Source organism: Saccostrea cucullata, unplaced genomic scaffold (assembly GCF_032062105.1).
Source record: "Saccostrea cucullata isolate Sc308-1 unplaced genomic scaffold, CSIRO_AGI_Scuc_v1 ctg7041, whole genome shotgun sequence".
Lineage (NCBI taxonomy): Eukaryota > Metazoa > Mollusca > Bivalvia > Ostreida > Ostreidae > Saccostrea > Saccostrea cuccullata.
In genome coordinates, this window is record NW_026928243.1 from 1 (window position 1) to 22,088 (window position 22,088).

At 36.5% G+C, this 22,088-nt stretch overlaps 2 protein-coding genes across 2 annotated transcripts; both read left to right on the top strand.

Annotated features, from left to right (window-relative positions):
* Window positions 1-581: 581 nt before the first annotated feature.
* Window positions 582-8,500, top strand: LOC134276880 (uncharacterized; the record flags this gene model as incomplete). Its single annotated transcript, XM_062759163.1, has 6 exons — window positions 582-710; window positions 1,088-1,204; window positions 1,409-1,493; window positions 2,308-2,506; window positions 3,001-3,194; window positions 4,415-8,500. Coding segments are annotated over 6 exons (4,762 nt in total), but the record flags the coding sequence as incomplete, so codon positions are not given.
* A 5,116-nt stretch (window positions 8,501-13,616) lies between these two features.
* LOC134276879 (uncharacterized) lies at window positions 13,617-21,678 on the top strand. Its single transcript, XM_062759162.1, has 5 exons — window positions 13,617-13,770; window positions 17,913-18,607; window positions 18,991-19,626; window positions 19,731-19,847; window positions 21,275-21,678. Exons 2-5 carry the CDS (start codon window positions 17,914-17,916, stop codon window positions 21,349-21,351), a joined length of 1,524 nt encoding a protein of 507 aa, XP_062615146.1. The 5' UTR covers window positions 13,617-13,770; window position 17,913; the 3' UTR covers window positions 21,352-21,678.
* Window positions 21,679-22,088: the final 410 nt, after the last annotated feature.

Here is a 22,088-nt window from a genome sequence, read left to right on the forward strand (position 1 = left end):
ATTTCAGCATGTAACAGTAAACAAAGATATTTTTTTGTTTGGCCTTACTGTAAACCAACTTTTGTTGGCCTGGAAGAAACTTTGAGAGGTTTTTGAGAGCCTCATCATTGGGAATTTTTCTTGCTGCGAATCGGTCCTTGAAGTCTCTGTGTCTATTACCAACAGATCAAATAAAGGTTTGATCGCAAAAATAAATTGTCGCAAACTAATTCACCCCGGTCGTCATGAATGAAAATTGGTTTGCAGTATTACTTACTTTACTTAATAACAGTCAAGGGCATAATGCACTCAAGTTATTGTCAAAAATATCTCAAATGTGTTATATTTTAATAACAGTGATATTATGTAAAAGGCAGTAAACTCTGTAATTCAGACTTTTTTTATGTTTCAATTATTTACAAGGCTATGCAGTTATGTATATGTTTTAGATAGCATCGAGAGAAACTTCTAAAATCTCTTCAAATTTTCAAGTTTTCATTTTAGAATTAACAGTTCAACTTCATAATTTGTAGAATTGCAGTCCAGGTCACAGGTTCAGAGTTCTTACCATGATTGAATAATTATTTTTTCCCCAAATGTAGAACGCCCACCCCTTACTCCAAGCAGGCTAACAGAGTAGAGCAGAGTCTGGCCTACACCTGGATAAAATCTCACCTGGAGGAAGACATAGAAATCTGTCTACCCAAACAGGAGGTGTATGATGAATACAAGTAAGTATAAAGTAAGGGGAACAACAGTTAAGAGTGAATTCTTGGCTGTGTTTATGGTTGTAGCAGCTAATATAATTACAATTGTAATTTGTGTAAAATAACCCTTGCCTTTCCTTTGTAGCAGCTAGGTTAATGAATCATTGAAAATCATCTATGTAAACTTACGGTGGTAACCTTTTACAATTTTGAATACAGCTGAAGTATTTGTAATTGAAAGTGATACAGAATGTTAGGTTGAGCTTCAATAACTTTTGGGTAGTTTTAAACTTTCTACAAACCAAAAATGATTGTAAATTGTATACCATTGGCATACTTTATCTGACCATTAATGATTAATTACATGTGGTATTGTAATTTTCATGCTACATTATTTACAGGTTATATTGTGAGAACCACAGTCTGGTGCCCCTTTGTAACGCTGACTTTGGGAAGCTGATGAAGACTGTATTCCCCAATGTCAAACCAAGGAGACTCGGCCAGAGAGGACAATCAAGATATCCTTGACCCAACACTGTTAAAATATTATGTCAAGGTCAATTTTTAGAATATTCACCATATTCATATCTATTTTAAATTTAAAGAAGAAAGGTAGGTTAGTGTTGTAACTGTCTCTTAAATGGGGAAAAAATATTTCTCTCTCTGACTGTTTACCGTGGTTACCAATGTTGAGAGTATTAACAACCTTGACCTAGTTTTACATACTGCTATGGAGGCTTGAGGAAGAAATTGGACGTGGAGGCACCATCGTTACCTGAAATAGACATCAGCGCTCCTCAAGACAAGGTTATCCTTACAGCTAAGCTTTCAACAGAGCTGCCAACCCTTATGATTTTGGCGTAAGGCGTACGAAATCAGCGTCTAAAATACGTCTTACAATTTCTCTCTGTATTCTTCCGATTTCAGTTTTTCTCGTTCAAAGTTTATAATATCGGTATTTTCATAGCTGGCAGTCTATAGTTTCAACATTATAATATATACATAATTCTTATAACGCTTGCTTGTATCATTGTTTCGGTTTTAGAAGGCCGTTCACATTCATGTCAGTGTTTTAAAGTAAACAATATGCCTCAGATTGCATGTCTATAAATTTACAATACATCTTCAGCAGCAGGGGGCCTAGGTGGTCCCTAGACCCCGCCTTACTATTTTGTCATTTCAGAGTGTTTGCAGCTCTGTTTCAATATCAATATCAGGCTTATGTATAATAAGTCTCTGTACTTAGGTCATGTTTAATATATGTGTTCAAGCTAGTACATATTGATGTTTACCGGTATTATAATGTCATTTTCCCTAATATTGTACATTAAATTGAAGTTATTGATGAAATTATTCAGTTTTGAATGAATTTTCAAAAAGAGACTTTAATAATAAGTAAGCTTTTTGTCAGAAAAATCTTATTAAATAGCGTAGTATAGAAGTATTAAAACAATCAGATAAGACCATATTCATTAGAATTTTTTATACCGTTCTTACATGTTAAAGGTTTGGATTCTGATATGTCAAGTTGTTTCTGTTTGATTATGAATTTTAATTGGTTGATTTAGAGTTCTGATTGGTTGTTTTTATTCCATTCTGTATTCTGATTGGTGCCTTACAGGATGAGAAGACGGAGGATAACCACCTGTTTGGAGCATCATGTGACCTGGTGATGGAGTGGGCGATGAAGCTACTTGAGCAGAATTTTAGCGGAATGCGGGAACTGGCAGAGTATCTGGTGTCCAGCCTGTTTGTCAACAGCAAGTCTGTGTCTGCCTTCACTGTCATAGCAGCCATGGAGGAGACAGGGGCCCAAAAAGGTGGGTATCATTTAGTGGAGGCACAGACAGGGGCCCAAAAAGGGGGGTGTCATTTAATAAAGGTATAGACAGGGGACCAAAAAGGTGGGCATCATTTAGTGTGGGGTACAAACAGGTGACCAAAAAGGTGGGTATCATTTAATGAAGGGACAGACAGGGGCCCAAAAAAGATGGGTATCATTTAGTGTGGGGTACAACCTGGTGACCAAAAAGGTGGGTATCATTTAATGAATGTACAGACAGGCGCCCAAAAAGGTGGTTATCAATTGAAAAAGGGTACAGACAAGGGCCCAAAAAGTCAGGTATCATTTAGTGAAGGTACTAGCAGGGGCCTAAAAGGGTGTGCAAATTCTTATTTTACCTGAAAGGTTGGCATTGTTGGATATTTTTGAATGGCAAATCATGAGAGAGAAATCAGTTTGATTTGGTATAACCTAGAGAAATCAAACACTCTATTTATAGATTCTACCAATCTGATACTTCTTGATTTTCAGCTCCATCCATGTTCTCCAACACAACAGGAGGGGACCGTCACAGAGAAACTCAGCTACAGCTACAGAGGAAGCTCCACGAACGAGAGAACGTGACGCGACAGAAAAAGAAACTACAGCAGATGAAGGAGGATAACATAGCAAGACAGAGGCAGGACAGACAGACACCGCAGATAACATCTCCTACCACGCCACAGGTAAAACACCACAATACACACAACAAAATAACACTAACAGTATAACATCTCCCAAAACACCACAGGTAGTACACCACAATAGACACCACAGAACACCACTACAGATCACATCTCCCACCACACCACAGGTAAAACACCACAATAGATACCACAGAACACCACTACAGATCACATCTACCACACCACAGGTAAAACACTACAATAGACACCACAGAACACCACTACATATCACATCTCCTACCACACCACAGATAAAACACCACAAAACACACACCACAGACCACCACTACAGATCACATCTCCTACCACACCACAGGTAAAACACCACAATACACACAACAAAATAACACTAACAGTATAACATCTCCCAAAACACCACAGGTAAAACACCACAATAGACACCACAGAACACCACTACAGATCACATCTCCCACCACACCACAGGTAGTACACCACAATACACACCACACCATGGAACACCACTAAGACTTCAAGTTAGGTAGTACAACAGAGATCATGTCTCCCACAATACCACAGGTAGTACACCACAATGAATACCTCAGAACACCACAAAAACAACACAGGTAGTACACCACAATGAATACCTCAGAACACCACAAAAACAACACAGGTAGTACACCACAATGAATACCTCAGATCACCACAAAAACAACACAGGTAGTATGCCACAATACCAATACATATCCATTTACTCCAATAAAAACCACACTAAACACCATATAAAACACCAACCAAACAACAGCACAGGTAGTACACCACAATGCCTACCACAGAACACCTCAGGAGCCCGTTTTACTTATGAGTAAAACCTAAAACTTCAGATAATTGTAAAATCTTGCAAAATCAATAATTCTCTTCAAAATTATTTTTGTAAAAACATCTTACAACATTTCTTTTAAAAAGATTAAAATAATTTTGATATAATGTTTATTAAAAAGTTATTTGAAGAATTAAATTTGGTCTCAAGTCGTACGTCCTTTTGTAAAACGGGCCCTTAAACACCACTAAAACAACACCATAGTAAGTACAGTATATTTCATAAACTACAATTCACTTTGGTAATAAAATATTACAAGTTTTTGAAGGTTAAGTAATTGGCAAAAATATTTCAAATTCTCTTCAGAATACTCTTTTCATCTTAGAAGCTTTTACAAGAGTCTTAAAAAAACTATTTGTAGAAACTTCCATTACCATTACAGGAACTCGTCTCTCCACGTAAAATTTTTGAGGAAACAGAGGACAGTGAGATGAGGACACAATCCGGTCGGTCCTCAATCCAGGAGACACACTCCGGTCGGTCCTCAATCCAGGAGCTATGTGGAGTCAGGCCTCAACGACAGAGATCAACGTCAACCTCCCGACGAAAACGGACCAAATCAGTCACACCACAGGACCCCACAGAAAAGGGAGGGGGAACCAGCTCAGGGGAAGAGATGGCTCTACATGGAACGAAAGGGTCAGCAAAGGAGGACCAGATTAATTTGGACCAAGGCATTATGGGAAGGATGTCGGTAGATTCAGACTTGAGGAGGAATTCGGAGTCAGATTCCACTGTGGAGATGATGACGGTGGAAGACTTGGTGATTCAGAGTGAGAAGTTGAGGGAAGAAAGCTGGAGGATGGGAGATAATAAGGTGGAAGACATGGAAGGAATAGAAAGAATCCCAGAGTTTAAAGGTGATAGAAGCCAGAAATCCATTCCTATAACTTCTCTATTATCAGAGGAGTCCATATTTCAGCTGCCACCTCTTTGTGCGGGAGGTAACTCTTCTATGTTAGAAGATAAGGCAGCTCAGCATGTAAATATAGCACAGGTCGCTTGTCATCCATCAGAAGGTAGCGGGCATTCTCAAGTGAATCTGGAGACTGCACGTCAATCATTTCTGGTCAATTCTAAACAGGATATAGGAGTGATTCCTAGTGTTGTGAATGTTCAATTGAGTGCATCTCCAGATCACCAACAACAGAATCCAGATTTAAAATCCGGATCCTGCTCAGGTGCCATTGAATCCATATCAGTTCCAGTCAGCTCAAAACCAACCCATCCATCCACCACACCACCACAACTCAGCTTCCTTCAAAAGGAACCACAAACCATCCCCAAAACATCTGTCTCAAACCGCAGTGCATTTGTTCCCTTCTCACAAGTCAGGAAAGATAATCCAGATGAGGATCCTGATATTTTTTCAGATCCAGATGGAAGTCTCTGTCTGGCTGATAAGGCTCAAACAATTCTTATCACAGAGAATGGAAAACAGTTCATCATCATGACTCCAAGGCCTAACATGTTAAACCTCCCAACCAGTTCAGATCCACAGGATTCCCAAAACCAGCTAGTCCCAATCACCCTGAGCTCAAACCTTCCCTCCACCCCAGTCATGTCAGCCGGAACTACAGCTCAAGCTGAACCTCAGTCACCAACCACTCCAAAGAAAAACCGGTCCAGGTTCACACCAATACGTCCAAAAGGCTCGCCCGCCAAAACTGTCTCCTCCATACTGAAAGAACAGAAGTATCCCGAAAAACCAGACTCTGAGAAGATAGACCGATCTAAGTCAGTGTCTACACTGCTAAAGGAAAAACGAGAAAGGGAAGCCAAGATGCAGTTTTCTGTTTCCACTAGTGTTGTCCCAGCAGTGAGTGTGGCCAGTGTAGGAGCCCTTACTGCAGTACCAGCCACATCTCTTTCTCTGCCAAGTAAAGAAAATGCACACGGAGAATACATTATAATTCTGAACCCAGTGAACCCTGGAATAGGTAAGGTTTCTCTGACAAGCGAATCTGTGACTTCTGTTACAACAACCCTAACTACAGCGTCCAGTCACAGATCCGTGGAGTGCTCCAGTTCCACACTGGACCCCGGTCAGAGGAGAGAGAGAAGTCGCACAGCCTCTCTATCAGAATGTGAAATAACCAGTCCCAGCACCCTGGACAATCTGAATAGCTCTGATCTCTCTGATTCTTCTGTCGGAGACGAGAAGCCATCAAAGTTGGCAAAAATTGTGGACAGCGATCAGAATGTCTCCTCACGTCCTGGGAGCAGGTGCTCTGTGGATCGAGAAACACCGTCCATTCTCGGTCGTAAGAGGAAGCTGTTCAGCTCCCAGTCCATAGAAGGAGGTAGCTTTATAGAAAGGCTGGCACAGAGAGTTTCCAGTCATGAGGAAGACACTGACTTCACAATGGAAGACGACAGGAGAGCTTTGTCCTGTAGCCTGGATGATAAGGAGAGGTATTCCCAAAGAGAGGTTTCAAGAGCATTTGATGACAAATTGAAATTAGCAGAAAAGCGGAATTATCCAGACATCTCTGTCTTGGAGTCTGATGCACTTAAAGATGTCTGTATTCCTGATCCGTCCAACATTATCAAGAAGGGGAAGGAACTCTGTAAACAAAAGCAGGATACTGGTGTTGGAGTTACCTCCCTTTCTTTGAGAAAATCTCAACAGAGGTTACTTGAAGAAAAACCAAGATTAGATGAAAGAATGAAATCCTTTTTCCAGTTGAAAGAAACAGTTCAGCCAGAGAAGACAGAGGAAATTCAGGACAGCGAGCTGCCTCCAGATGTAGCCGAGTTTATCACAGACAGCATGACGCAGGCTCATTTAGGTGAGCAGATGGAGGTCAGCATGGATCCAGTCAGATCACGCAGTCTATCTCGGCAGGAGGTAGTGCAGGAAATCTGTAAAAGTCTGCAAAACATTCCGTGTAACCCTTCGGTTCTGCAGCCTGCCCAGTCCCCCACTCTTCCTTCATTTCCACAGAGATCTCACTCAGCCAAGAACCTTCTCCTTACACCAGTTTCATCAGGGACAGAAAAACCCACACAAGATGACGACCACTTCCGCATTCCTTATCGTTCACAGTCCGTCACTGATGCTTCCAGGGGTATGTTAGATGTTCAACTAACAGGCCCAAATAAGATGCCCTCTCAGCATAGTGTAAACATAAGCCAGCAAAGCACAAAGAAACCATCCACGGGGGGAGTGGAGTTTGCCAGTCCTCAGCGTCCAGTCAGACGACAGCGCACTCCTTCAGTGGAGAAACTTAGAAAGAGGGAGTCTTCGCTGGAGCGGAACATGGTTCAGAGAGAGTCTTCAGTGGAGCGTAGCATGGCTCAGACACCCCATTCTGACCCAGGCTATGGGAGTGTGGGACCCAGTCCTATTCTTCACTCGGTGCTTGTTTCTACGGGAACACACGTGTGTGACTCCACGTACAGCTCAATGTCCAGTACATCATTCTCTGTATGTCGCCCAGATTCCGCTCACAGTGTGACTAGCGACGGAATCATTCCCAGTCCCATGACATCACCACGATTCCAGACGTCCACACCGTATCATCTCAAGTCCCCGTGCGTAACACCAAACCAAGGTCCAGCCAATAGTGAAGGTTTGCCCATCCAGTCCTTTATGCCTATACAAGGTTCATCATTAAAGATAGACAATAGCAAAGTGACGCTCATTCGGCCCGTTGTGACTATAGCCAGTCAGACTTCACAAAGTGCCATAGCAGGACAAGTTGTTATGGGGGATATGATTGATGAGGAAACTGTCCAATCAAAAACCATGAAACAAGCTCCGCCATCTTACAGTGCAGCTATGCAGGATATGGAAAGGAAGTCTAAGAAAGGGAACAAGCAGGGGGCATTTAAAACTTTACAAACCCCCATATTGAACCTCACAGATGACAACACCCTGTCTGGACCCCCACTGTCAGGAACTGTAAGCAGCCAATCGTATTACTTCTCTGACAAGCTAGCCCAGCTCTCTAAGAAAACCCATGCCTCGGAAAGTAAAAAAGTGAATGAAAAAACAATTAAGAGAGATCAAAGTATAAAGCAAATACTGGGTGACCTTACTTCACCCATTGACCTCCAGTACCCAGGTCAAGGTCAGAGTAAGCTGCCGTCCCTGGCTCAGCTTCCCGACGCTAATTACCAGGGTGACCAGCCCAATGTCAACATGTTTGATATCGAGGGAATTGTAGCATACAAAAACTTCGAGAGAGATGGGAGTCTATCCTCAGATTTATTAGACATGAGACAGAGTGGTGAGGGGGATAAAGAGCCAGGACTCGATGACCAATTCACAGCGAGGCGGAACCTGAATGAAATGCTGGGGCATGACTTAAACGGTGATGACCTCCAGGCAACCTTGGATGACCTTAAAGCAGTGGACAGCCAGTATTTTGCAGACAATTTTGAGTTTGGATCAGAGAAAAGGCAAGAAATATGAGAGGTGTTGAATTAAGTGTATTTTGTTTTGTTAGGACCAAATGATTTTTTTTTTTTAAATACTATTTGAAAAATTTTATAAAATTATTCTATTATTTTAATTTTTTTTCTATTTATTATGGAAATTTCTGCATTTTGCATGACTGAATCTTTTCTTTATTAGTAATGTATTTTTAAGAAAAAAACTTTTACAGTACTTTTGAGTGACTTTTATTGTTTGTGTCTATAGAGCAACCACTGAACAAGGCCTTACATTTGTAACAAAATGTATGCATTACATTTGTTTGCTGTGTGACAACTGGAATATGCAAAATTTTCTTAGCTGTTTTTGATCTAGTTTAAGTAATTTTAATTAAATTGTGGCCAAATGTAAGTTGAAATGGAATGTTTTCTACATGGACATTTAAAAGTGCTGCACAGTGATGGTGCTAGATTTTTGTATATGTACAGAATTACAGCTTAAAGATGTTCTTGTGAGTTTCCAAGTCTGCTGCTCTCATGTGAAAAATGAATTCTTAATTTTTTTTTTTTGAATTGAACAATCTTACAATTTTTAAATCATATTTTTCATTGAACAATTTAATATTTTTTTAGTTTTATTATACTCTGTAATAATTTTTTGTAATGAAGGTCACTAATGCCATGTGTGAAATAATTTTGGCAATGCCTAGAAAATCAGGATTTAAAAGTTAAAAAAACACTTTTAATCAGGCCATCTTAAGAATAATGTTTGTTTTTTTTATATCCCGACTTAGGTAAAATTATTGTGTCAAGTCAGTCAGGAGAAGACAACCAAACATTTTTTTTAAAGATGGTCCTACATTATTTTCCCTGTCAGAGTTGTGCCCCTTTATAGAGGGTTGAACAAACTGACTTTTTTATGCTTTTCCTGTACATTTTTTTTTTCATGTATCTTTGGGTTTAAAAAGGGAAATTAAAAAAAAACTGAAAATTTTTCCTATCCAGGAGTTTGCAATGAAGATAACAATGAGTTTTATTGAGTGATGCTGGGCATTTATTAAAAATTGATTTAGATGGGTTACATTGACAAAAAAAAATACAGCAATGCGGTATAGTAATAGTTGATGATAAAGAATTCATGTGTGACAATTTTTATATATTTTTTTATTGTTAGATGACTTGTGTGTGTCAAAACTACACACATACACATATTTGTTATCCGATTGCTTTCAGTTTTTTAATTGCAGTGGGGTTTTATTTTCTTCTGAAAGAAAATGAGTTTGTTAGTGTGCTAGGTTATGAACAGAATTTGTTTATGAACTTAAAAAAATTGTAGATTTTTTTTAAAATGAATTGAATACAGTAAAACATATCTAATCTTACACCCCTGGATCTAAAAAAATAACTTGTATTATACACTTTTAATTAATTAAAATTAATGAAAGGGACTAGAATTTACATCATGTTATGATGTTAGGCAAGATTTCAGAATAGAATCAGATATGAAGCATTAGATAAGTTTAACTTTATGTGAACTATTTCCCACTAACAGCTACAGCAGCTGAAAATGTTAATGAATGCAGAAGCATTTTTGTAATTAACCATCAGAAACTATAACAATGAAGTGTGGGGAGAACTCAGTATTTTTTGCAGGAATTGATATTTTAATAACATATCCCTTAGTTATGGCCAGTTTTCCTTCCTTTTTTTTATTTAGTCACCTTAGAATCAACTTTTCTCTGATTCTATCCTCTGAATTATCCTAAGATTTCACCAAAAAAATTCAGTCATGTATAAAAACTATAAAGCATTGAAGAGATATTTTCAGAAAACAGGAAAAAAAATCAGAAGTTCTTCAACTATAAATTACATGTTATTAACAAGTGTAGAAAAATTGAACAAAGATTAATTATTTTATGTTGAAAAGTTGAACAAAAAGCCTTCATCATTGTAAACCTGTATTGTTTTAGACATTGTCTGTGAATTGTGTTCAGATTATTTATATAGAGACGTGTTGTTAGTGGAGCCATGTCCTAGACATAAAGTGACTGTGTTCTTTGATTCTTGTTATAGTAGACAGTTATAATAGTTGTTGATAATTTAGAATAATTTAATTATTAGTGCTGTATTTAATTCCATATAATATATACATACATGTACATGTATTCTTGCTTTTGATATGAGGTGTGTCCCCAAACTGCCCTGCCCCTTTTTCAGACTGAATCTGGGGACAGCATACTTGAATTTTTCTTTAATAATTAGACAGTTTGTGATTGAAAAAAAAAATAATTCTGTGACATTTACTAGAAAGTTTATTACTGAGTATAAAAAAATAAAAATAAAATGAATGAGGGGAAATTAAAGTCAAATTATTATTATAATATATTATAAAATGTAGACCTTATAAGTTACATATAATGAAAAGTAGGGGTCTTAATTCAGTTGTGTGGGAGGAGGGTCAGGGAGGGGCACAACTTCTTAACTTGTACCTGCTAATTCCTTTTTCTTGATCTCATCCTTTCTCTGTGATTTTATGCATTTAGTCTAGGATATTGTATTTTTGTCTTGTTAAAGGGCAAGTTCTTACACCTTGAAGGGGGGGGGGGGGGAGGGGGGAGGTTGCTTTACAAAAGGCAAGGAAACTTTCTTCAAGTTAAGGAAAATCATATATTTAGAGAAATTCTGAATGTGGAGTTTTTTTCTTTGTTGAAAAGTAAACTATTTTATATATTTCAGGAACACAAGAGGTTTATTTATTAAGTAAAATAAGATTTCCAAATTTCTACTTTAATAAGGAACTTTTTTTTACCTATTTAGTTAAGAAGAAAAGAAATAAACAAAAAAAAAAAAAATTCAGAGAATTGTATGATGTGAGAGATTTTGAACAACATTGAAGCATTTGAATTTTTTTCAAGTTTAAAGAAAATTTTATATGCCATGTCTTCCTATTTTGGATATTTTTGTAAAAGTTGACATGCCATGAATTATGAATTGTCATGGAAAAAAGGGGGAGGGGGGGGGGGGGGGGTCCATTAACGAATTTAAAGGAACAGAACCCATATCTAACAAGACAACTGTTACAATATTCTAAAACTGTTCAGTGAATTAGAGTTTTAATTTATTATTATTTATAACACAGATTTATAATATAATTATCTACTTATGTATTTTTTAGATTAGTGATTTGTTGTATGATATTGTCATCACGTTTTGTTTTTGGTTTCTTTTTTTATGTGCCCTGTTTCGCTGATATGATTTCTATTTATTGATAAATTCTGTATTACGATTACAATTAAACTCCATATCTCAGGCAGGGTTATTTCAAATATTATCATGGATAAGTTGAAGATAGTTGAAAATTCCAAACCATATTCCTTTATGTAATTTTCAAACTTGATAACACAATCTTTACAATTCTCGGATCAATTAACAGTACTTGTTGAAATATGATTTCCCTCAGAAGTAAGGACACATTGTGTTCAGTAAATCACTGAATTGACTTCTGGCTTTTAATAACTCAACAAATAATGCATGTAATAAATTTCAGTCGCATCATACGGGTCTTTCCTTCATAGCCAGGTCGGAAAAAAGTGCTTTCCCCCCGCTTGTCGGAAAGGCCCGAGAAGTTGCGAATGGATGTCTTTTAAATCAATTTAGATACGCAACATAATATTCTTATACATTAACTTCTTTTTCTTATGTAATATCTTTAGAGTTTTTCTATTTGTTATAAAACTATAAAATATTTGTTTTCTGGTATTCTTTTAAAATGATCAACTCAAATGCCATTAGCTGGAAAATTGTGTTGGATTTTAATTTATGTCGAATTTAGATGCTGAAACAGAGGGACAGTTCAAGGAGTTTGTTTTGTGTGCCTCATTCTGTGTAATGTGTTTTGTGTTTTTTTTTCCTCTCACTGTTTGAATTCCGTCCATAAGTTTCAATTTTCTAATCATTCGATCAATTTCTGAATTATTAAGTCATAAGTAGGTCTGTATTTATTATTTATTTTTAGTATCATAGTTAACGGAACTTTCTTAATTAAGAGTCAAGTTTTCTTTTTGAAACAGAACAGTGTAGCTTTGTTTAAAGGTGAACAATATGACGTGTTGTTGTGGTCTTCCTAGAGCCATTTTGATTTTAATGAGATTTTTTTAGTGATTGCTTGATCTAATCAATCGAAATTTAAAAAGAACAATTGTTATTTTATTTTTACCTTGATGTCCAGCTTCCAGTCTGTATCCTTGCTTATGAGCTCTGTTAGTGTGTAGTTATCTCCCTTTTTGTACTCCTTTTTTTATGCAATGCCTTTCCTGCATAAATATTGACAAATAAAAAAAATAATAAAGTATAAAACTTTTAGTCATCATTTGATATTTTAGCTTACACGAGATAGAAAATAGAGTCAGCATTTCTCATCTCGCCGCAAATTCGCGAACTTTTCATCTTGATTTCATTTAACAACGTAGGCCCAATATATGCAGTTTTAACCAAACTTGACAGAGACTGAGAGAGTACCTTCAGGTAGAACGGGCATAAACACTAAGAAAAGGCCATACTTTCTTCCGAGAGAGAAGGGAAGGTAGATATAGACTGGGATCATTAATAAAATCTAAACACCACTGGGTCAGGGAAGATGAATCTTTTATAAAATCTTTCCGATATCCTATATGATACAAACAGCAGAAGTTCGCAAGCCTCCTGTGTATAGAGTCGGTGACAATCGCCCTGGGTTACCCGTGGTACACCGGAGATGGGCAGATTCTCTTGAATTAATCATTCCAAAGGTAGTGATCGACAGTTAATGGGGTTTTGTAAAATATTTTTCATCAGATTAAAGAGGGAAAATAACACTCCAGAACAGCAGAGTCAATATTACTCAAGTGAGCCTTATGTTTTATAAGACTCTTCTTGTGTATACAATATAAATTGTAATACTACGTACATGCATGCTTAAAATTGTTTTCAAAAGTAAAGTTGAGAAAATTACTGACATCTTTCGAAGATCATGAAGATAAAGCGTCCATTAAAGCCCTTAGTCCTGCATCTTGTTTTAAAAGGCAACTTATTTTCTGAAGGTAAACATTTAAATATAACCAAAAAGGCCATTTATTAAACATAGCATTGAGAATTCCACTTCCTGTTGATCCGCGCCTATTGATTGCATCACCTGACTCTGTCGAGAGTTTAAAAATAGAACAAAATGTAAACATGGTCAAAATCACGCGGTAGTTACCAATATATGCCGATTAGAGAAGTTCTTATTTGATTGTGACGTCACATTTGTCTTGTGACTTGGAAAATTAATAAAAGTGCCAGTAGAATTATGTCCGTATGTCAATAGCGACTTCTGGCCAGGTAAGTTTGTTACTTGGTATATATATATACCTGGGTGCATTTGTATATATTAAGTTATACTGCATCTTCTCTAATTTCAATCTGCATGTTCAAAACGGAATGAATAATTATATCTTATACTGTAACATTTAAAATTAAGTAAAAAAAAAAAAATCAACACCAATCTAGCTATTACTTTACTTTTTAGAATATATTAAATAGTATGTTGATTTTTATTATAATATGCATGCACTGTACCTGCATGTTCCTTTCAGGAATGTCAAAACGAGAACCTATTTCCAAATGTGTAATATTACAATAAATTAATGAATACTTTTTTTTGAAAATTAAATAAAGCATTTTTTGTTATGTTAGAAATTGACAATGCATAGATTAATTATTCATATTTTGCATATTTTTTAACAAGTCTAATATAATGTAAGATTTTATAGTATTAATATGTCATAAAATAGGCGCAAAATATATATAGTGATAAACAAAAATTAAATGGCACAAATAATTATAACAAATTACTTTTATTTATCAAAAATTATTATATTATTTCTTTTCACAAACAGTGAGAATTATATACAAATCCATGCATTGTTTTCAGTTGTTTTTTTTTAAGAAAAAAAATGTAATGGCTGGTATTTGTATCTTTAAACTGCTTTCAATCAAACTTTTGTGAACATATCTAATATCGTAAAAATTACAATTTAATCGTCTTAAACTTATATCTAATAATAGTTTATAGCATCATATGGCGTTCTTATTTAACGATTCATGCCATATTTTAACGAGGTTGGATTCTTTAAAAAGTCTAAATCTATTTATTTTGGTCAACGATATTTCTAGTTTTTATACACGTAACTTCATTTAAAAGTCAAAACAAAAACTTAAGTCAACAAGCAAATTCAAAGAATTGTGGTCCCCCGCTTTCGGTGTCTTTGTGGGTGATGTGTTATTTTTATGACATATTGTGTCTAATATGAACACCTTATCAAATGTCATTTATTTAGAAATTATCATTGAAGTTGATTTTTTTTAAAAAAAAAAAAAGGTTAATCGTGAAAGTCAATCTGAAGGGAAAGAAATCATAGCATGCTCGGAAGTATCTTTTCACAAGTAATGCACATGTCATACGCAGTACAGTTAAGGTGCGCAATGGAAATATCGGCTAAATTTTGTATTTAAAAATGTATTCGTAATCGGGATGGCGATTATTTTTAGTACATTATTTATATCGGATAATTGTAATTATGATTAGTAACTACATATCGAGGACAATTATATTTTATATTTAGACTAGTCACGTGATGCGGTAGTCACGTGATTTTAGCACATTGACTTGAAGTATTGATGTTACATATAAATATCAATAGTGCAAGGGCATAACCAAGTTAAATTTCCAAGTTTAGTATATAAATATTTTCAACATGTATCGTAGTTTCTAAAAAGTGCTGCGATCCTGTCTAAATTCTGCAATATTATTGTTAAAATTATACTTGTATGACCGAATGCTATATTTTTTGCTGTTAAGCGGCATGAAATACTGATATAATTAAACTGTTTTTCAGATTTCATCAGGATCGCAGCACTTTTCAGATACCTTATTAGTTCTATAGTTGAAATATAAAAGCTTACTTTGATCCATAGAGTGTATGCCCTTGCACTAGATCGATTTATTAAGACCCCCACATTACCCTCCGATGTACTTGCATACAAATCTACGGCAGTGTCAATAAAATACGCAATGTACAGAAAATATATTAATAAAATAGTGAAGAAGACATTAAATTCAAGTTATTGGCCCATAGAATATCTGTAAATAATATTTTATTTAATTAGAGAATACATATTTTGTTGAGAAAATATTACTTGATTTGTCTCTCACTGCATACAAACTACGTCACGTTGTAAGAAATGACGTCATATTGACAAGTGTATTGCAATCAGTGCATTGTTTATAACTTGTTATGTGGGATTTAATTAACGACAAAACAACACGCTGTAGTAAGTAATTATGTAGTTTGATGATTTCTTACTAGTTAAATTAGCAGATAAACTAATTTTGAAGTATTTTAAAGAAATGTTGTATGACATATATTGTGTATGATGTCATAGTCAAGTTTTCCCGTACAAATTAGGCTCCGCCTCCTTTTTGTAACCTTAACTGTGCTGCGTATTTAAAAGCCCTATCTCTTCTCAATATAATGAACAAGATGTGTTTGTGAAACTCTGATGACCCCGTATGGCAACATAACGAAGATTAAAATTTTCTTAAATGCAAATTAAATATATTATTACCCAAAGTAGGGTTTTTCTCACAAGAAATACGATTGTGAAATACAAAATCTCTAGCACCACCTGTTCAAAAGTTAAAGTCGAGGATAAATTTTTGAAAGGTAGGTCAAACTTCAAGGTGAAAGGGTCTGAGTTTTTGGTTTCTTAAAAAAGGTCTTGTCACAAGTATTACATATGTGAAGGATGAAAACCCTAACCCAAACCGTTCGAAAGTTATGGCCAAAGTTAAAGTAGGTCAACTCAAAAGTCAAAGTCAAAGTCAAAGGGTTAAAGTTCTTGGTATCCGATGAAAGGTCTTCTCACATGATTACATATGTGAAGTACGAAAGCCCTGTTCAAAAGTTATGGTCAAAGTTAAAGTTTCTTCATTAGTTCGTAAATTTCCAAGGTCAAGGTAAAAAGGTCAAAGTTGTTTGTATCCAATGAAAGGTCTTGCCACAAAGAATACATATGTGAAATATGAAAGTCCTAGTATCTACCGTTTTAAAGTTGTGGCCGAGGTTAAAGTTTTTTAAAAGTAGTGAAAACTCCAAGGTCAAGGTCAAAGGGTTAAAGTTCTTGGTATCCAATAAAAGGTCTTCTTACAAGGATTACATATGTGAAGTACGAAAGCCCTAGCCCTTACCGTTCAAAAATTATGGCCAAGGTTAAGTTTTTTTTCATAAGTACGTAAATCTCAAAGGTCAAGGTCAAAAGGTCAGAGTTGTTTATATCCAATGAATGGTCTTGCCACAAAGAATACATATGTGAAATATGAAATTCCTATTATTTACCATTCAAAAGTTATGGCCAAAGTAAAAGTTTGGAATTTTTGTGTAGAAATGGGTCAAACTCCAAGGTCAAGGTCAAAAGGTCAAATTTGGTGGTACCCAAAGAAAGGTCTTGTCACAAGAAATACACATGTGAAATATGAAAGTCATAGTTTCACTGAATCAAAAGTTATGGGCAAGGTTAAAGTTTTTGTGACGGACGGACAGCTAGACAGGCTGACAGACTGACAGACTGATGGACCGACGGACAGACGAATGAAATTTAACGTCCCCTCGCTTTCGCGAAAGCGGGGGACAATAATTATGCTTCTTTAGACTCTACATTACATATAGTATGACATTTTTGCACTGAAAATTGTGTCTTGAACAAAAAACACAATTTCTACATTTTCCCTCCAATGTTTTACGCAATAAAATCACGGGACGAAATAACCTATAAGTGTATTTAAGAAAAGACATGGACACAGTTTCAATTTTTTTTTTAAACCAGTTTCAATGGTTACAATTCCTAATTAAGGCAAGTTAAATGATCAGCAAAAATTTGAACATCATTTTTTGATAAATACGACAGAGATACAGAAATTCAAATTCTTCATAATGTAATATCAAGGCTCTGCTTTGTTATGATTTACATATAGAGAATATATTTATAACAAAAAAAAAAAAGAAAAAAAAAATCCAGATTCGGCAAATCACTTCAAGCTGTCTTATCGTATTTAGAATAAACTTCTTGCAATCAAAACATGACAAGGGCCTTCTATACAAGTGTTTGGAGCTCAAAAACCGTCTTGAATCTCAACATCTGATATTTAAGTTTTAGAATTTTTTTTTAAATACCTTAGTTAAAAATTTGTAAATATGAAAAAAGAAGAAAAACAAGTTTTAACCGATACATAAACATGACTCGATTTTTTTTTCTTCATTTTTTGGGGGATAGAGGTATGTTTGTATCACTTGTCCTTAAGTAGATAAAAAAGTAAGTAAATTGAAATTATTTTTAAAACAGAGTTTAACATTATTTTTTGTGTATTATGTGATTTGATAGGTTTCCATTTTTCCATTATTTCTTATGTTTATGTATTTTGACAGAATGTCTACGGAGAAAGAAACGCTTCAAACACGTCAACACAACCCTGCTGTCCCTGGGTCAAACCAACAAGGGACGCAACCCTTACCAGGCTACCAACAGCCACATAACTCCTATCAACACAACCCTGCAGGCCCTGGGACAAACCAACAAGGGACGCAACCCTTACCAGGCTACCAACAGCCACATACCTCCTATCAACACAACCCTGCAGGCCCTGGGACAAACCAACAAGGGACGCAACCCTTACCAGGCTACCAACAGCCACATACCTCCTATCCACAAACCCAGCCACAGTACACAAACTCTCAACTTCCAACGTACACACAACCACCAAACCCGTCAGTGACGTCACAATCACAGCAGCCTCCAATAATCTATGTAGGGTATAACACCAACCATCCCGTCACATTTACACCGGCCCCAGTCCCAAAGCGATCATTATTGGAGGCGTACCTTTTGACACTTCTTCTAGGGTTCACTGGAGCGCAGCATTTCTACCTGAGGCGTCCTGAATGGGGTGTCGTGTACTTGTTCAGTCTTGGATTTCTGGGATGTGGGTGGGTGATCGATCTGTTCAGGCTTCCTCTGTTGGTGTCTCGCTGTAACAAACAAGCGTCACATCCGGAGACAAGCGAGAAGAAAAAGAAAAACCTGGATGACGCTTATGTATGTTGGCTACCGGCCGGATTTTTGGGTAAGAATCTTTAATGTAATGTTTCATCCAGATTTTTATTTACATCTCTTCCCCTTTCTCTCTTGCAGTTATCCCAGATAGAAGACATAGTTGGGCCAACGTTGGGCCAACGTTGGGCCAACATTAGCATCCTTGCTTCCTTGGAAAGTAAAGTGAATGGACGATGCTTACGTTGCACTAACGTTGGGCCAACATAGGAATTTCGACATGGTCGAGAACATTGGTCCAACGTTGGCCCAACGTTATTCCCCCATCGCCAACCATATAATTTTACCAATGTTGGCCCAACATAGTCATGCTATCTGGGATGAAGAAGTCCTACTATTTTCCATGATTTATAAAAGGTTATATTTCGTTTGCTTCTATAACGTCCTTTTTTCCAGGACTTCATCACTTTTATTTGAACAACATCGGACTTGGCGTTGTTTACTTCTTCACATTGGGACTTTTCGGCGTCGGTTGGGTTGCTGATGCTTTCTTAATGCCGTACCACGTTAAAAAAGCAAACTTCGACATCCCAGATGATTCCAGAGAGAAAAGCACAGCCACCACGTGCATATTAGCCATTTCCCCTGCAGGGATCCTCGGTGCTCACCATTATTACCTCAATAGAATTGGTTTTGGAATCGCCTACACGCTTACTTTCGGACTTCTCGGTGTTGGATACATTGTCGATTGGTGTCGTTTCCCATTATTAGTTCAAAGATACAACAAGAGTAAAAGAAAGGGTTTTATTTCCCACAAACATTTAGATGACGCTTATCTTCTGTGGTTTCCTCTCGGGTTTCTTGGACTTCATCACTTCTACCTGAACAGACCGGGCTGGGGCTGCCTTTATTTTTTTACTTTCGGTTTGTTTGGGCTTGGCTGGATTATCGACGGATGTCGACTCTGCTCCCTGGTTACGGAATGTAACAGACAGATAGACGAACAGGTGCTTCTCAACAGCAATAACCAGGGAATTTCTAATCCTAACTTTGTAACCGGAAGTGTTGGATCGCAACAATGGCCGCCAGCAGGTGTGATACACAGAATATTGAAATTAAATTTCTTAGACTTTGGCATCTTTTTAAAAACGAATTATTCGATGATTTGCACTGTTCTTTTTATTTTTATTCTGTAGCTGGAGGTCACGTGGGCTCTAATTATACTTATACGTCAATACCGTATCCACCAGGATATACCGCCAATTATCCCGTCCAACCAGGGCTTTATCCAACAGGACCAGCACAGCATAACGGTAAGTTTAGTAATCAGGACTTCATCTAACACAGTATGCACAACGGTAAGTTTAAACATACGGTTCTCAAAAGTAAGTTTAACCATGCGGATTTCATCCAACACATCACAACGGTAAGTTAAGGCATCGAGACTTTATAAAGCACAGTAAAACGGTGTTTTTAAGCATCAGGACTTCATCTAACACAGCTTTATTCGACACCGCACAACGGTAAGATTAACCATCAGGATTTTATTTACACAGCACAACTTACATATATACTGAAAGGAAAAAGAAACGCAGGCTAGCATAATATTCGAAAAAAATTTGACTGCATGACCGAAAATTACGAAAATTGGACAGGTAATAAATTTAGTTACTATGCACAAAAATCAGTGTTCAGAATTACTCAACCGTAAAATGTATGACGTCACGTAGGGAAAACTCTAAAAAGCCGAAAACACGTACAATTTGATGACGACATGTTAGTCAACAAATCTTGTTGCACCATTTTGTGCACCTGAGGTATGCACATCGTTTTTCAATATTTAGAGACGATATGAATTTCTTGCAATCTCGGTACAGTTTACGGAAGTTCCATGGGGTCTGGGTTTCGAATTGCCTAATTAATGGAAAAGGCAACAACGGGTAACTTAAGCAGTTTCTTGTAAATTTCCCACCATACAACTTGTTACCCGTTGTCAGAGAGGTAATGGTTTTCAATCAACTCTGACGATGATGTTAACGCGAAACAGAGTCATGTTACGAGCGGGTTATTCGTCCTGTCATTTCTTTAATCGCCACCTTACTGCTACAAAAACAGCCTTTTATACAGCGGACTATTATAATCATTACATTCACACAAAAAAATGAAAGAAAACAATTCCGCAATTTGGTTTTTTGAGCCGGTCAAGTTACTGTTGTGTTCCTCTTATTGGCGCATGTGTGCGTCATATGACTATGTAATTTTATGGCATGGTTACCCATGCCTAATATAGCCAGGGTTTGAAAGACAAACACTCTTATGAATTCTATGCAATGGAGAAATAAGGCTCTGACAGATGCTCGGGAGAGAGATATTGAAGATTATGAGAGTTTTCAATTTTCACGTTTTGGAGGGTATCGTCATATGAGCTTCAATAACTCATGAATTATCAGACAAAATTAAATGGGATGTTGGTTATATCTTTTTGAAAGATGATTTTAAAAGTTAGATAGGAATACTGAAAAAAATTAAAAGAAAAATAAAATAAATTCACCTAAAAAGTTTACCCTGCGTTTCTTTTTCCTTTCAGTAATATTAAGAACCAACACAACTTTAGTCATATATATAATCAGCCATTAGTATGCAAAACATTCATTCCACTCTTCTATCTATTTTGCAAATTCTTTATCTAAAATGAAAGTCGCAATCTTTACAAAAAAAACTATGAAATCAATATTTGCAGGATATGGATCTACTTCCGGTGTTGGCGATCAACCGCCTCCTTATGAAGCTGGACCGCTGCCAACTAAGGACCGATAACTCTCTTAAAACACAGTGTGTATCACTTTACCAATGAATTCTTATAAATATGTCCTCATTTCACAAGGACCTGTATCAATTACCTGTCTAACTAGACTGAATCAATGTGTGTACAGTTTTGACCAAAGTTGATTACTTCGCCTTAGATTCATATCCTAGTGGTTTGGTAAATAGGTGAAGCAAAGCAAGAAATCAAAATGAAAAGAAATATTTCATTGATTAGAATTTCAAATGAATATGTTCCCTGTACTGTTTGCATAATTATGTGATCTTTAAAACATATCACTTTGTTATATTGTTTTATATTTTGTATGGAATAAAAGAAATTAAAGAAACTTATTATGCATCAACATCACTAAGCCTTCAAAAATCAATCATCAACATATTCACTATAATATAGGGACACAATCACAAAAAATGTTAAAATCCTTGTGCGAGAAAAGGGGCTTAAATGTTTATAACCGGTTCGTTGGTGTTTAGTGGATGAGAGGTATTGACTACCCGGAATGGGACAACAAACTATGTCAGGTTAACCAAAGGATGCGTTAGTTTTGAGTACAGTTGGGTAGATCAATGCAATGCAGATAAAGTGTCAGAGACCGTATAAACCGAGGTCCCGTGTCGCACTTTGGTACTCAATTACTTTAAGAGCCGAGGATAGGACACAATTTGAAGCTCTCTAACGGCAAGTGGTGGTGCCCCCATATGAGTGAAAAAAATATCTCAATGGACGTTAA